We start from the raw sequence: 17,013 nt of genomic DNA, 5'->3' as shown, positions 1-17,013 counted from the left end.
AGGAGAAGGGAGCCTTCGTGGCAAGCAGGACGCAGATGGAAACACTTCGGGTGGCTGCGCAGCAAGGAGGAGCCGTGTAACATCATATTGCCCGAAATGTAAACTGTTTACTTAACTGTAAAATTGGGTGATTAGGAATGAAATGACAGATGGGGAGGCAGGTGGGAGACAGGGTGGAAAACCAGGAGTCTCTCGCCTAAATCGGGAAAGTATTATGAGAATAAGTGACCATTCATACGTCAAACGCTGTGTGAGAAAGAAAATTAACGAAAGCAATGCCAAAAACACGGTTAAAATAACATGACGGACTTACGATTACATTTTGGTTCGATTTGAAAAAATAATGAAATGACGATGGCGGGAGGGGGCCCAGAGGCCACTGACGAATGATGGACAAGCACAATTGAGTACATTGCCATACATTATATACACCAATTCACAGATGCCTTAGTCTTAAAGAAGTACCAGGAAGTCATGTGAGAGTTCTGGACAGAGTCGGCTGTATTGCAGCAAAAGCTCTTTGGGTCTGTCTGTGGCAGGACGAAGACAAAGTGTGTTCAAATCAGTCTCCATGTCGTCATCCTGCGAAAAGAAACACTCTTTATCCAGCATTCCTCAACATCTGTGATTCTTCATATGAACTAAAAGATTCATAAATAATGTATACATAATAATTTATATTTCTGTATGTGTTATCGATGCATAAGAATAAATTAATCTTATTATTATTTCATGGATTAAGCACATTGACTTCAACCGTGGAGCTGCAAAATTGTTTGTACCAAGTTCATTTTGTTTTACTTGTAAATCACTTCGCTGGTTCCTTTATCTCAAACAATACATTTTAGGTTGCATTACCTGACATGTTTTGGCGTGAAAGGCCAGAGTCATCCGTACCGCAGAAAATAAACATCAGCGTTGGATCAGGGAGCCCATTGAGATCCGTAAGCGGGGCGCGAGGACCATCAACAGGGACGAGGGAGCCTACATGCTCTCTACCACCTGGAGCAGCATTTTGGAGAGGTGAATGGACAGCAGAGGGTGTGACTCACCTGTCAAATCTGACAGGTGAGCCACGCCCTCATCCATCACCTGATAAAGATGCGTCACAATTACACCAGTGACACTGATGAAGGCGGAAGTACACGCCGAAACATGTCAGGTAATGCAACCTAAAATACAGTGTTTGAGATAAAGGAACCAGTGAAGTGAGCTGCAAAGTTCTTTTTGATCAACACTTGTATTAAGATTTGATTTTAAATTAATCACAGTATCCCACTTGACACATGAAGCATCAAGTGAACTTTTCTGGTGAACCACTTGTTCATTCTTTACACGCGGCAATGACATGACATCATCTTCAGTACACGTTTTCATTAAATGAGGAGATCGAGTTGCATTGGCTCCCGATATGTCTTAACCCAATATATCTTAACCTACTTCTGGCATCATGCTTTGTGCACGTGTTACATCACGAATGCAAAGTGTTCACATGAGAAGTCGTACGTATTTGTTTTTGTAATGTGAAGGAGTACATAAAAAGATCGAATTCAACAAAAAATGTGAATCAGGCAAAATAAATGTAACTTTTGATGCAAATGAGGGAAGTAGTGAGAATTGGGCTGGAAAAGACCACCAAGGCGCAAAATCGCTGCTGTGCCCAATTTTAACTGTGCACAGTCTAGCAAAGTACTAAAACAAAGAAAATTCCATTCGTGGTCACAGTTAATCCCAATGATGACAAATTTCGGCAGGGCTCTTTCAAGGTCGCAAAAACATGTTTGGCAGACATTCGCCTGTACTTATTTTGTTGCAAGGGAGTGTTAAAAATGTTCTTGCGATGAGAAAAAGCACTAAAATATTTAGCAAACAACATTTTGCAAACAATTGCAACCTTGACCGAACATCAATGGACTGAGATGTGAAGGCAACATTTGCTGCTTTCAGAAGCACCACCGTCCAGTGAGATAAGGGATTTAGACTGCACTTGGGGCTAGGCTTGCGCTTACCAAAAAATAGGGGCCAAGGTGTGGAAACCCTTTCTGGGTCCAGGAATGTATTGACAAAGCACACTACATCATTGCTAATGTGGCCTGATGTTTAGTTTAGTGTAAGTCCGTGGAATCCTATTTATGCATGTGCGAACATTTTGACCAATGTCTGGATGCTACTACCATAATTTCCTGACTATAAATCACAGTTTTTTTTCTTAGTTTAGCTGGAGGTGGAGGAGCGACTTATGCGTGAAATTATTACCATATAATTATATCATTTCACATGTTATTTTCACACTAAACCGCAACATGGCGCTCTAATTGTGTTGATTAGTCTGACATAAGCAACGTAGAAGAGGAAGCACTGCATCTTCTACCTCCGGAGTTAGCGGAGTTGTTTAAAAGTGATGAAGATTTAAATTGATTTAGTAATTTGGAGTGACACGGATGATTTGGTAAACGTGTTAGCATGTTATTTATGCCATAGTTATCTGAGTAACTCTTAATATGTTATGTTAACATACCAGGCACGTTCTAAGTTCGTTGTTTATTTGTCATGTAACGTTAGCATCATTAGGTTTCCTCCCACATCCCAAAAACATGCTTGGTAGGCCGACTGAACAATCCAAATTGCCCCTAGGTGTGAGTGTGAGTGCGGACGGTTGTTTGTCTGTGTGCCCAGTGATTGGGTGGCAAGCAATTCAGGTTGTCCCCCGCCTACTGCCCGATGACTGCTGGGATAGGCTCCAGCACGCCTGAGACCCCCGTGGGGACAAGCAGTATAGAAAATAGGATGGATGTACTCTTTTTGTACTCCAGAGCGATTTAGAATCCATAAAATGCGGTACCTAGTAGAAAAATTTACTTTTTAGAGACTAGTAAATGTGATTTTCTTTTCATCTTTTCTGTCAAGCAATTAAAAAAAAAAAGGGTTTCAGTAACCATCAAAGTATTTTTTTAATAAAGAAGAAAAATCCATATCAATCATAAGCCCCTAAACGTACATAGTCTTTGCTCTGAGCCTCTTGGTAATCGTCCTCCACTTTATCATCATCATCATCATCACCATTGCTCTCATCTTAAAAAATAAAAATAAAAGAAGTGTGAACAAGGTTGTACTACATAACACATTGCATGATATAAATTGAACAATAATAGAATAGGCTGGGTAAGGAAACAGCTGCTGGAAAGATTTCCATCCAAATCCTGCCCATTTTACAATAGGAAACAAGTCAGCAATATACATGAACACATGAGGACAAATCATTGGTATCTCTCTGGTCCTTAGAAAATGTATTTGAATAATAATAAAACCCCTATCTTATGATTTTGCTGCTCAACAGAAGAGAGAAGTGGCGGCATGGTGGTTTTGCAGGTACTTTGGTTTCCTCCCGTATCCCAAAAACATGCAAGGTCGGCTGATTGAGCACTCCAAATTGCCCGTAGGTGTGAGTGTGAGTGTGAATGGTTGTTCGTCTCTGTGTGCCCTGTGATTGGCTGGCAACCACTTCAGGGTGTCCCCTGCCTACTGCCCAATGACTGCTGGGATAGGTTCCAGCACGCCCGCGACCTTGTGCGGACAAGCGGTACAGAAAATGGATGGATGGACGAATGAGCCTTTTGAAGCAATTAATGATATTACTGACACTTCTGCATCTCAGTAAATGTTTTGGCTCGCTGTGAATGAGAAATCTGCTCAGGTTGTCTCAAGTTTGAAGGATGCAGCACGTTTCTGCTCCAACCACAATGTTCAATAGGATTTACAGTAGATCAAGGCTCATAGAAGACCACTTCAAAATAGACCAGAAGTTAATATTCTATTGCAAGACCCATAACCAAAAACAAGCTTTCTGACTCTGGCCGGCACATTTCTCTCTCTAATACATTGAGATTTCATTGTACCCCAGCCCCAGAACATAGATGTGTAATGTCCACAGTAGGGACAAGGTTCTTTTTTTGGTATGTTTCATTTTTACACCTGTTAACATAGACTGATCTTGACAAAATCTGAGGTGAGCCACCTCCTTGGAGGTGCTGCTATAGAGATTTCCTTCTTGCACTACTTCATCGTGTTAAATGGACTCTGACATTTGATTATTCCGATTAACACTGTATAGCACAATATTGTGTTAAATGTTGCTCCAATGTAGCCTGTTCATCCTGGATTTGCCCCTTTGTTGCCTTTTCTAAAGGTTTCTCATTTTTTCCCAGATTGAGGGACCTGAAATGGACCGGCCACATAGCCTCTGTCCGGAAGAAGGCCCAGCAGAGGCTGTACTTCCTGAGACTGCTCAAGTTCAACCTGCCGCGGGAGCTGCTGAAGACCTTATACACTACCATTATCCAGTCTGTCCTCTGCACCTCCATCACTGACTGTCTGGTTTGGATCGGCCTCCAAACAAGACAAGCACAGACTGCAACGGACAATCAGGACTGCAGAAAAGATCATTGGAATCAACCTTCCATCTATGCAAGACTTGTACCTGTCCAGGACCAGGAAACGCGCAAGCAACATTTGTACAGACCCTTCTCACCCAAGTTACAGTCTGTTTGAACTACTCCCCTCCGGACGGCATTATAGAGCTCTGTAGCCAAAACCAGCAGACACAGAAACAGGTTCTAGGAGAATATTGTCATTTGTCATTTTCACATGTCCTGAGTGTTGTTAGTCACCTACATGTTGAACAGAGACTGTGATGTAACGAAGTCAAATTCCTTGTTTGGCACGCTTTAACATGGCAAATAAATTCTTCTTGAATCTTGAATGGATGATTTTTTTTCCTTGCCCTGCCGAGCTGTTATAATATGTCAGCTGTGGGCATGTGAAGCCTATACAGACTTTTTTGATTAAGCACAATATCAATAAATTCCACTTGAATTGACTCTTTGGTTGTCTCCCATGAAGTCCACTTTGGCTCTAACAATGATGGATGGTGTGATTTGATGCTGCTTGACATTGACATTGGAGTTCATCTTTAATTGCTTTGGAAGTTGTTCTGACCTCTTTTGTTACTATTTGCATTATTTGTCTTTTCAATTTCTCATAAATGTTCCTCCTGCGGCCATTTTGTAGGATTTTCCCCACATACACTGTGACTTACAGTCCTGATGTGAAACTATAGTCCCAGAAACATCAAGCTGCTTGGATATGATCTTAAAACCTTTACCTTTAACATTTTTGTTTATGATATTCTCCTGAGAAAACTCGCACTTCACTTCCTCTTGTCCATCACGTTTAGTGTTTTACACACCATTTCAACTAACAGGACATTGACTACTTGTCATTGCATTTTCATTTATCATTACCATCTTTCATTTATTCATTCATCCTGATGAGGGTCGAAGGCATGCTGGAGCCTATCCCAGCAGTCTTTGGGCGGTTGGCAGGGTACACAATGAACTGGTCGTGCTAGCCAAATCGCAGGGCAGGCATAGAGAACTATTCACCCTCACAGTCACCAGTACAGACAATTTAGAGTGCTCAATCGGCCTACAATACATGTTTTTGTAATGTGGAAGGAAACCGGAGTACCCGGAGAAAACCCACGCAGGAATGGGGAGAAGATGCAAACTCCACACAGGAAGGCCGGAGCCAGAATAAAACCCCGCACCTCTGAACCACTGCCCCACCGTGTCACCCTATGATTTCTTTTATTTTCAATACTTTTGTTTGATTCACAGAGGGGTACCAACAACATTTTCCATGTATGTACATCAACTCAACAACATAGAGAAAAAACATAGTTCACCTTTATTTACTATAAGGTACTGGTACCATTTTAACTACTTTTTACACAATAGTACACAGCAAATTTTTTTCCCCCAAAGATTAGAACAATCATCATTTTAGCTTTACAATAATCTCATGTCTTTACCTGAAGTTGCAACCATATCAAGATCATCATGTTGTCTTCCAGGCAAGGAGAAGCGGTACGCGGATTGATCTGATGTCAGTGGTAGACGGGTTTTAGGCAGGCAACTTCTCATTAGCTGAACAGATGACTCTATCAACGACTCCTGACATTTATTCAACAAGTATGTCTGCAAAAATAAAAATAAACACTCAAAAAACTCATAAAATGACAGACCAACATTCAAAAATTAGCTGAATTACTCGTATGTTCGTCAAATCCAGTCATCAATATTGTCTGTACTGTTATCAAGCGCATTTGATGTATGATTAACACGCTGTGCCATAATGCTTCCTATTTGAGATCTTGAAGAGTGATTGAAACGTCTGTGTGAATGCGTTTCAACTGTTAATCTGCAGCAACACTATTTTTCTTCAATATTCTGACACATATTTCCCAAAACATGCACTTAAGCAGATTTAAATAATTTTTCCATCAAAGCTTTGACCTCAATAAATGTATCTATAAAATAACTTTTTACATAGCAAATATTTCCCTTTATTGCATTAAGGATTCACATTTTTCATGATAACATTCATGAATGAATTAAACCATTTTACTTGATCTGTCCAACTTATTTTGGACACAGGAAGTATTTTTCACATTTCAAAAATCCTCAGGTTTTTCCAAAATTACACATTTCCTTCTCAAAATACCAATTTAATGGGAGACATTTTATAAGATTACATCATTCTCTTGTGTTTATCAATCAAATAAAAAAAACAATTACATATTTTAAAAGTCCAGCTCATTTGAGATGTTCAGGCTTCTATTGATCATACTATTCTGAGTCTGGAAGCGCTTTTACTGATTTTCATATGAATATAAATTTCAAAACAAAGAAATTACTGATCGGGGCAGGATGCATTTTTTTTTTCAAAGATTTGCCTTATTGCTTTCACAACAGAACTGCCTTGCTGAATGTTAGCTTGCAAGTTATTTGCAGGTTAGTGTTTAATGAATTCATTTGTGGATCTCAGTGGTTGCCACTCTACAAGGCCTGTTTGAAACATTAGGCCTCTTAAAGTCTCGATAGGTGACATGAGCTAGGTTATTCTGTTACTGTGACCTGTCCTTCTGGCTTAGCATCTTCAGATGTTCAGGCTTCTATTAATCATACTATTTTAAGTCTGAAAGCGCTTTTACGGATTTTCATATCAATATAAATTTCAAAACAATCAAAGAAATCACTGATCAGGGCAGAATGCAAATTGTTTTTCAAAGATTTGCCTTATTGCTTTTACAACAGAACTGCCTTGCTGAATGTTAGCATGTTAGTGTTTAATGAATTCATTTGTGGGTCTCAGTGGTTGCCACTCTACAAGGCCTGTTTGAAACATTAGGCCTCTTAAAGTCTAGATAGGTGACATGAGCTAGGTTATTCTGTCACTGTGACTTGTCCTTCTGGTTTAGCGTCTTCTTATCTTATGTTTTTCCTTGGGATATTGCACTTCTGTTGATTTAGAATGTTTTATTCTCAAAGTCCTTGTTTTCTTATTTTATTTCAATTACTGTAATATTCAGACTAAGTTGCGTTTTTTTTCTTAGTTTGGGTGGGGGGGGCGACTCATACTGAGGAGCGACTTATATGTGAATTTTTTCACAAATTTTCAAAATTAAAAAAAAACAAAAAAACAAGTGAAACCGTGATATACTAACCGTGATGTAGCAAGGGATTGCTCTAATTTGAATTTCAAGTGACGTCAGCGCGCGGCGGTTGTTTACATAGAGGACAAATATTTGATCACGGGATGACGAAGATGATGAAGGGCCCCATGTACTACTGGCATCATTAGCGGCTTTGTTTGTAAGTGACACGGAGGACGAAGGGTTTGAAGGATTTAATGATTTGGAGTAACACAGAAGGTTTGAAAAACTATTATGGCTTTTACGCACGCCCGGTCCTTCTCGACGGAGCTCTCTTTCACCTCCGTGGATGGAAGTCGGGGTCCGGGGCCGGGATGGTAGATGGGGCTCGGACATGGCTTTTACGCACACCCGGTCCTATTGTATGGAGCTTTCTTCCACCTCCGTGGCTGGAAATGCCAGCTCCGGGGATGGAAGTCCACGCCGCCGCACGGCTGGAAGTCGACGGCGGTGCTTGGGGCCACATGGCGGTCAACTATTTATGTTATAGTTTTTTGATATATTTTATTTCGTGTAGCAACTTGTATATGGTCTTATCGTTACAGTTCAGTAGTTGTTTCCTCGTTGAACTCTTGTTTTGTTAAATAAAGAGCCGTTTACCAAACCCACGTCTTTGCTTGTACTTAACGGTACAGTATAGTTATATACTTGATCTGTGGAATAACGACGAGGCTGACATCAGGCCGTACGCGCGGCATTGTTAACAAAGAACGAGGAATTTGATCGATGGATTTAATTATTTGGAGTGACAGATGGTTTGATAATATTGTTGTAATATGGTAGTTATTTGAAATATACTTTATATGTCGTTATATGGGTCTGTGGAATAATTAGAAATGCAATTTACGAGTCCAACGTCTGCGGTGCGGCGCATATGCGACACGGCTATGTGTTATGCTTTACGGTTATGTTTACATAAAGGATGATTGATGAATTTAATGAATTGGAGTGACAGAGATGGTTTTATAAACGTGTTATTTATGTAATAGTTACCGTAATTGTCGGACTAAAAGTTGCTCCGGAGTATAAATCGCACCAGCCATAAAATGCAAAAACAGACATCAACCAGCAACAACAGGCTAAACGATACGGTATGCTAACGTGACATAAACACAAACGAGGAGCTGAGAACGGGCCTGACGTAACATTCAGAGTTACTCAAGTAAGTATTACATAAATAACACGTTTATAAAACCATCTGTGTCACTCCAATTCATTAAATCCATCGATCTTACTTTATGTAAACAATGCCGCGTATGCGCCACATATGCTGACATCGGACCCGTTGTAAATTGCATTTCTAATTATTCCACAGACCCATATAACGATATATAAAGTATATTTCAGATAACTATCATATTACAACAATATTATCAAACCATCTGTGACACTCCAAATCATTAAATCCATCGATCAAATTCCTCGTTCTTTATGTCAACAACGCCGCGCGTGCGCTGCAGAGATCTAGTATATAACTATATTGTAGCGTAAACAAAGTACCAGGAAAGACGTGGGTTTATACAACAAAAATATGATCAAACCATTTGCGTCACTCCAAATCATTAAATCCATCGATCAAATTCCTCCTCCTTCATGTCAACAATGCCGCGCACGCGCGCCACACAGATCTAGTATACAACTATATTGGAGCGTTAAAGTACCAGGAAAGACGTGGGTTTGGTAAACGGCTCTTTATTTAACAAAACAAGAGTTCAACGAGCCAGCAACTACTGAACTTCCAGCCACGGAGGTGAAAGAGAGCTCCATAAATAGGACCAGGCGTGCGTAAAAGCCATGTCCGAGCCCCATCCACCGTCCCCTGACAGCCACCCGGCCGAGCGCCAGCCCCCGACTTCCATCCACGGAGGCGAAAGAAAGCTCCGTAGATTATGACAGAGCGTGCGTAAAAGCCATGTCCGAGCCCCATCCACCGTCCCCGGACAGCCACCCAGCCGAGTGCCGGCCCCCGACTTCCATCCACAGAGGTGAAAGAGAGCTCCCGTCAAGAAGGACCGGGCGTGTGTAAAAGCCATAATAGTTTTTCAAACCTGTGTCACTCCAAATCATTAAATCCTTCAAACTCTTCGTCCTCCGTGTCACTTACAAACAAAGTCGCTAATGATACCGGTAGTACGTGGGGCACTTCGCCATCTTCGTCATCCCGTGATCGAATCCTTTGCCCTTTTTGTAAAAAACCGCCGTGCGGCACGGGCGACGTCACTTGCAGTTCAAATGATAGTAATCCCTTGCTACATCACTACATTTCACTACATCGCGGATTTTTGAATTTTAAAAAATTTTGGAAAAAAAATCACATATAAGTCACTCCTGAGTATAAGTCGCCCCCCACCCAAACTATGACAAAAAACGCGACTTATAGTCCGAAAATTACGGTATTAGAATAATTCTGAATGTTACGTCAGGCCCGTTCTCAGCTCTTCGTTTGTGTTTATGTCACGTTAGCATATCTATTGTTTAGCCTGTTTTTGCTTGTTCATGTCTGTTCTTAGTGTTCGATTTTGTCGAATGAATTACCCCTCCGTGAGTCGTCACCTTATCGTGGTGGAGGGGTTTGCGTGCCCCTATGATCCTAGGAGCCATGTTGTCCGGGGCTTCATGCCCCTGGTAGGGTCACCCATGGCAAAAGGGTCCTAGGTGAGGGGCCAGACAAAGCACGGCTCAGAAGACCCCTTATGATGAAAAAGATATATGGATGTCGTTTTCCCTCGCCCGGACGCGGGTCACCGGGGCCCCTCTCTGGAGCCAGGCCTGGAGGTGGGGCTCGAAAGCGAGCGCCTGGTGGCCGGGCCTTCGCTCATGGGGTCCGGTCGGGCATAGCCCAAAAAGAAGACGTGGGTCCCCCTTTCAATGGGCTCAACACCTATAGGAGGGGCCAAAGGGGTCGGGTGCATAGTGAGCTGGGCGGCGGCCAAAGGCGGGGACCTTGGATGTCCGATCCCCGGCTGCAGAGGCTGGCTCTAGGGACATGGAATGTCACCTCTCTGGCTGGAAAGGAGCCCGAGCTGGAGTGTGAGGCAGAAAGGTTCCGACTAGACATAGTCGGACTTGCCTCCACACATAGTTTGGGCTCTGGTACAAGCCCTCTCGAAAGGGGCTGGACTCTCTTCCACTCTGGAGTTGCCCACGGTGAGAGGCGTCGAGCAGGTGTTGGCATACTTATTGCACCCTGGCTGGGCGCCTGCACATTGGGGTTCACCCCGGTGAGCGAGAGGGTAGCCTCCCACCGCCTTCGGGTGGGGGGACGGGTCCTGAATGTTGTTTGTGTCTATGCACCGAACGGCAGCTCAGAGTACCCACCCTTCTTAAAGTCCGTGGAGGAAGTGCTGGAGAGCACTCCTTCTAGGGACTCCATCGTTCTACTGGGTGACTTCAATGCTCACGTGGGCAATGACAGTGAGACCTGGAAGGGCGTGATTGGGAGTAACGGCCCCCCCCGATCTGAACCCGAGCGGTGTTCTATTATTGGACTTCTGTTCTCGACACGGATTTTCTATAATGAACACCATGTTCAAGCATAAGGGTGTCCATGTGTGCACTTGGCACCAGGATACCCTAGGCCGCAGTTCGTTGATCGACCTTGTAGTCATGTCATCGGATTTGCGGCCGCATGTTTTGGACACTCGGGTAAAGAGAGGGGCGGAGCTGTCAACTGATCACCACCTAGTGGTGGGTTGTCTCCGATGGTGGGGGAAGATGCCGGTCCGACCGGGTAGACCCAAACGCTCTGTGAGGATCTGCTGGGAACATCTGGCAGAATCCCCTGTCAGGAAAAGCTTCAACTCCCACCTCCGGCAGAGCTTTTCCCACGTCCCGGGGGAGGCGGGGGACTGAGTCCGAGTGGACCTTGTTCCGCGTCTCCATTGTTGAGGCAGCCGACCGGAGCTGTGGCCATAAGGTTGTTGGTGCCTGTCGTGGCGGAAATCCCTGAACCCGCTGGTAGACACCGGCGGTAAGGGATGCCGTCAAACTGAAGAAGGAGTCCTATAAGGCCTTTTTGGCCTGCGGGACTCCGGAGGCAGCTGACAGGTACCGGATGGCCAAGCGGAAGGCGGCTTCGGCGGTTGCTGAGGCAAAAACTCGGGCGTGGAAGGAGTTTAGCGAGGCCATGGAGAATGACTTCCGGACGGCTTCGAGGAAATTCTGGTCCACCATCCGGCGTCTCAGGAGGAGGAAGCAGTGCACAGTCAACTCTGTTTACAGTGGAGATGGCGTGCTGCTGACCTCGACTCGGGACGTCGTGAGTCGGTGGGGAGAATACTTCAAAGACCTCCTTAATTCCACCGACACGCCTTCCATTGTGGAAGCAGGGCCTGAAGACTCTGAGGCGGACTCTCCAATCTCTGGGGTTGAAGTCAATGGGATAGTTAAAAAAATCCTCGGTGACAAGGCCCCAGGGGTGGATGAGATCCGCCCGGAGTTCTTAAAGGGTCTGGATGTTGTGGGGCTGTCATGGCTGACACGCCTGTACAGCATTGCGTGGACATCAGGGACATTGCCTCTGGATTGGCAGACTGGGGTGGTGGTTCCCCTCTTTAAGAAGGGGGACCGAGGGTGTGTTCCAATTACAGGGGAATCACACTCTTCAGCCTCCCTGGTAAGGTCTATTCAGGGGTGCTGGAGAGGAGGATCCGTCGGGAGGTCGAATTGGATTCAGGAGGAGCAGTGTGGCTTTCGTCCTGGCCGTGGAACAGTGGACCAGCTCTACACCCTCGGCAGGATCCTCGAGGGTGCATGGGAGTTCGCCCAACCAGTCCACATGTGCTTTGTGGACTTGGAGAAGGCGTTTGACCGTGTCCCTCGGGAGGTTCTTTGGAGGGTGCTTCGGGAGTACGGGGTGCCGAGCCAACTGATAAGGGCGGTTCTCAGTGAGGGTTGGACTCCGCCAAGGCTGCCCTTCGTCACCGATTCTCTTCATAATTATTATGGACAGAATTTCTAGACGCAGCCGAGGCGTTGAGGGGGTCCGGTTTGGGGACCTCAGCATCGCGTCACTGCTTTTTGCAGATGACGTGGTGCTGTTGGCTTCTTCAGTCCGTTATCTCCAGCTCTTACTGGAGCGGTTCGCAGCCGAGTATGAACCGGTCGTGATGAGGGTTCATCACTTCCAAATCCGAGTCCATGGTCCTCGGTCGGAAAAGGGTGGAATGCCCTCTCCGGATTGGGGATGAGATCCTGCCCCAAGTGGAGGAGTTCAAGTATCTTGGGGTCTTGTTCACGAATGAGGGCAGGATGGAGCGGAAGAAGATGAAGGTGAAGAAGGTGAAGGTGAAGAATTACCCCAAAATGTGACCTATACTCCAGAGCGACATATATAGTTTTTTTAACGTTATTGTGCATTTTATGGCTCATGCTACCTATATTCCGGAGCGACTTTTAGTCTGAAAAATATGGTATGTTAATTCTTACCTGCACTCCTGCATTTGGGTCCTCAACCACGCCACAACATAACATCTAAACTCCGTAGTGTTCCAAGTTTAGCAAGCTTGTGTCAATTAGTGGAGCCCAAAGTTCCAGGCAAACATAGTGCATCCGCAGTTGGCTTTTATGTTGCACGCAAATGGAATAAGGTGCCAACTGAACTGAAGTTATCATCAAGTGTAAATGCCCTCAAAAGTGAACTGAACTAACTGAAAAATTGGTTTAATGTCAATAAGTCATCGCTAAGTTTGGGTGAGAAACTATATTTATTGGGTTAGACACTAAGTCTGGGGAGAAAAAAAAACTCTTTATTGAGTTAGACCAAGTCAAGTCAAGTTTTTATATAGCCCTAAATCACAAGCAGTCTCAAAGGGCTCTGTCCTCTGCATTTAACCCATCCCCATGTGATTTTGATCCATCCCCTGGGGGAGAGGGGAGCAGTGAGCAGCAGCGGCGCCGCGCTCGGGAATCATTTTTGGTGATCTAACCCCCCAATTCCAACCCTTAAATGCTGAGTGCCAAGCAGGGAGGCAATGGGTTCCATTTTTATAGTCTTTGGTATGACCCGGCCGGGGTTTGAACCCACAACCTTCCAGTCTCAGGGCGGACACTCTACTACTAGGCCACTGACCAGGGGTGTCAAACTCATTTTTTTCGCGGGCCGCATTGTAATCATAGCTTTTTTCGGAGGGCCATTATGACTGTCAACCCAAATAAATGTATGAGCACCTCATATTATATACAGTAAAAGCTACAAAACAAACTGACAAATAACTTGTTTTCAAATCAGACGAGTAAAAACTGGTCAAATATTTTTTTTAAAAGTTATTATTAAAAGTGAAGGTAATTTGCAATTCTCTTAATGACACATGAATTTGATGCACAATTTGTCTTCGCGGGCCACATAAAATGATGTGACGGGCCATATCTGGGCCCCCGGGCCTTGAGTTTGACACCTGGTTAGACACTTAAAGAACAACAAATTAAAATCACTGTACATTTAACTGAAATAAAGTAAATAAATAAAAAATTCTTGGAATGATTGTTTATCCCAAACTCAGTTGGAAGCCACATATAGATGGTATTAAAACAAGAGAAAAGTTATAGCTATTCTTTGTACAAGTGGTCATATCGTGGTGTGTTGTTGTTTGTTAGAAGAAATTATAGTATGCAAAAGTTTGCCCACCCCTGATCATTTTCATGATTTCCCTTTATAAATCATTGGTTGTTTGCAAGGTGGCTCGGTGGGGCAGTGGGTAGCACGTCCGCCTCACAGTTAGGAGGGTGCGGGATCGATTCCACCTCCGACCCTCCCTGTGTGGAGTTTGCCTGTTCACCCCGTGTGGGTTTTCTCTGGGCACTCCGGTTTCCTCCATCCATCCTCCAAAAACATCCTTGATAGGCCGGTCGAGCACTCCAAATTGTCCCTAGGTGTGAGTGCGAGTGCGAATGGTTGTTCGTCTCTGTGTGCCCTGCGAATGGTTGGCAACCAGTTCGGGGTGTCCCCCGCCTACTGCCCAATGACGGCTGGGATAGGCTTCAGCACGCCCGCGACCCCCGTGGGGACTAAGCGGTTCAGAAAATGGATGGATGGTTGTTCGCATCATCAATTTCAATTAAATATATCATATAGCAGACAAACATAGTGATATTTGAGAAGTGAAATGAAGTTTATAGGATTTACAGAAAGTGTGCAATCATTACTTGAACAAAATAAATTTGGGCACCCCAACAGAAAAATCCTCCTTTTGCAAAAATAGCCTCTAAACGCTTCCTACTGTCACGACCCATCTCCATTTGTTTCCTTGTGTCTATGTTGTCATGGCTTCTATTCGCGTCGCCCCTCCCCTCCAGTCTGCTCACAATCAATGTACTAATCACTGTCACCTGCCTCTTATTACCTCGTGTATTTAAGTCCTGTCTGCGTGTTACTCCCCTGTTGGATTGTTCTTGATTCTTTGTCTGTTGTGTTTCTTTGTCTTTGTCTCTCTGTTTGTTAGTTTAGTCTCTATGTCTGCAAGTTATGTCAGTATGCCCGTTCCTGTTAGTTTGTTCCCCTCATCCTCACTTCCAACTCCCTTTTCCCTTAATAAACCCTGGTCCAAGCTGCATTTGGTCGCCCTGCTCCATTCCTGCACGTGACACCTATAGTGTCCAATGAGTCTGGATTCTGGTTGAAGGTATTTTGACCATTCTTCTTCACAAAACAGTTATGGGTATTTAAGGTGGCCAGTTGCAAGTTGTTCTCCTCTGTGAATCTTCTCTGAAGAGTGGCAACATGGGAGCCTCAAAACAACTGACAAATGACCTGAAAACAAAGATTGTTCAACCTCGTAATTTAGGGGAAGGATACAAAAAGCTAACTCAGAGATTTCAGCTGTCAGTGTGCACTGTGAGGAACATAGTGAGGAAATGGAAGACCACAGGCACCGTTCTAGTTAAGGCCCGGAGTGGCAGGCCAAGAAAAATCTCAGATCAGCAGAGGCGAAGGCTGGTGAGAACAGTCAAAGTCAACCCACAGAGCAGCTCCAAAGACATACAACTTGATCTTCTTCCAGATGGTGACGCAAGATGGTTCCTTTGTACAAGGAAATGCTGTATGGGAGAATAATGCGGCAGAAGCCACAAACAGAATCGTTTGAGATATGTTAAAGCACATTTGGAGAAGCCAGCTTAATTTGGGAATAAGGTGCTGTGGACTGATGAAACTAAAATATAGTTATTTGGGCATAACAATGAAGGAAGCCAGCCAACTTACATTGGCTCCCGGTCCATTTAAAATGTGATTTCAAGGTTCTTCTATTAACCTATACATCATTGCATGGCTTAGCGCCTTCATATCTCGTCAACGTAGTTGTTCCTTATGTTCCGTCTCGTAACCTCCTCTCACAAAATGCTAGTCTTTTAGTGACCCAGAGGGCCAAAAAAATGTTTGCAGGGTCTAGAGCATTTTCTATTTGGGCTCCAGAGCTTTGGAATGCCCTACCAATGGATATTAGAACTGCTACCTCAGTAGAAACATTTAAGACACGTTTAAAGACACATTTCTATGATGTGGCCGATTCGGCTGGAGTTTATGTTTTGAATTGGAAGAAGAACACAGCATTCCATGACAAACACTTGCTACCCACAGTCAAATTTGGTGGTGGTTCCATCATGCTGTGGGGCTGTGTGGCCAGTGCAGGTACTGGCAATCTTGTTAAAGTTGAAAGTCACATGGATTCAAGTCAGTATCAGCAGATTCTTGCAAACAATGTTCAAGAATCAGTGACAAAGTTGAAGCTGCACAGGGCCTGGATACCTCAACAAGACAACAGCTCAAATTCTACGAAGGCATTCATCCAGAGGAACAAGTACAATGTTCTGGAATGGCCATCTCAGGGCCTGGATACCTCAGACCTGAATATTATTGAAAATCTGTGGTGTGATTTAAAGCGGGCTGTCCATGCAATATTTTGTCAAGAAGAATGGTCAGAAATACCTTCAACACTGTCTGTAAAACATATAAATTTCATTTTACTTCTCAAATATCACTATTTTTGTCTGCTATATAATATATTTAACTAAAATTGCTGATCCGAACAACCAATGATTTTTCTAAAAGAAAATCTTGAAAATTATCAGGGGTGCTCCAACATTTGTAGACAAACTGTATATCAACCAATAATCAAAAAAGCCAAACACCAAGCATGCACGCTACAGTAACAATATATATTTCCAGTAAAAGGAAATATATTGAACCATTTTAGCACTTTTTCTGACACTCGAAGACGCTAAACAATTGTAGTCAAAGCGCTCACACACCCATTCACACCATGGTGGTGGTAAGCTACATGTGTAGCCACAGCTGCCCTGAGGCAGGCTGACAGAGGCATGACTGCCAGTGTGCACCTCCGGCCCCTCTCACCCAGTGTGTACCCACTCTGAGTGACACTGGAGGCAAGGTGTGTGAAGTGTCTTGTCCATGGACAAAACAACACGTCACTCAGATCTGTCACTGAACGACTCGCTCTACTGCCCGA

General features: G+C 44.0%; 1 protein-coding gene across 5 annotated transcripts in view; it reads right to left on the bottom strand.

The window, feature by feature from the left end:
- Nucleotides 1–17,013, bottom strand: part of LOC147056168 (cytosolic carboxypeptidase 4-like) — a 113,911-nt gene that overhangs the window by 60,928 nt on the left and 35,970 nt on the right. For all 5 annotated transcript variants that reach the window (XM_085913935.1, XM_085913934.1, XM_085913937.1 and 2 more), the window contains exons 5-7: nt 5,870–6,035; nt 2,999–3,072; nt 466–582 (exon numbers count right to left, since the gene is read on the bottom strand). In XM_085913935.1, coding sequence (XP_085770061.1) covers nt 466–582; nt 2,999–3,072; nt 5,870–6,035 — 357 coding nt within the window. The remainder of the gene's footprint in view (nt 1–465; nt 583–2,998; nt 3,073–5,869; nt 6,036–17,013) is intronic.

Source organism: Syngnathus leptorhynchus, chromosome 6 (assembly GCF_054491065.1).
Source record: "Syngnathus leptorhynchus isolate UIUO chromosome 6, UIUO_Slep, whole genome shotgun sequence".
Lineage (NCBI taxonomy): Eukaryota > Metazoa > Chordata > Actinopteri > Syngnathiformes > Syngnathidae > Syngnathus > Syngnathus leptorhynchus.
This window is presented reverse-complemented; position numbering and strand designations above follow the sequence as displayed.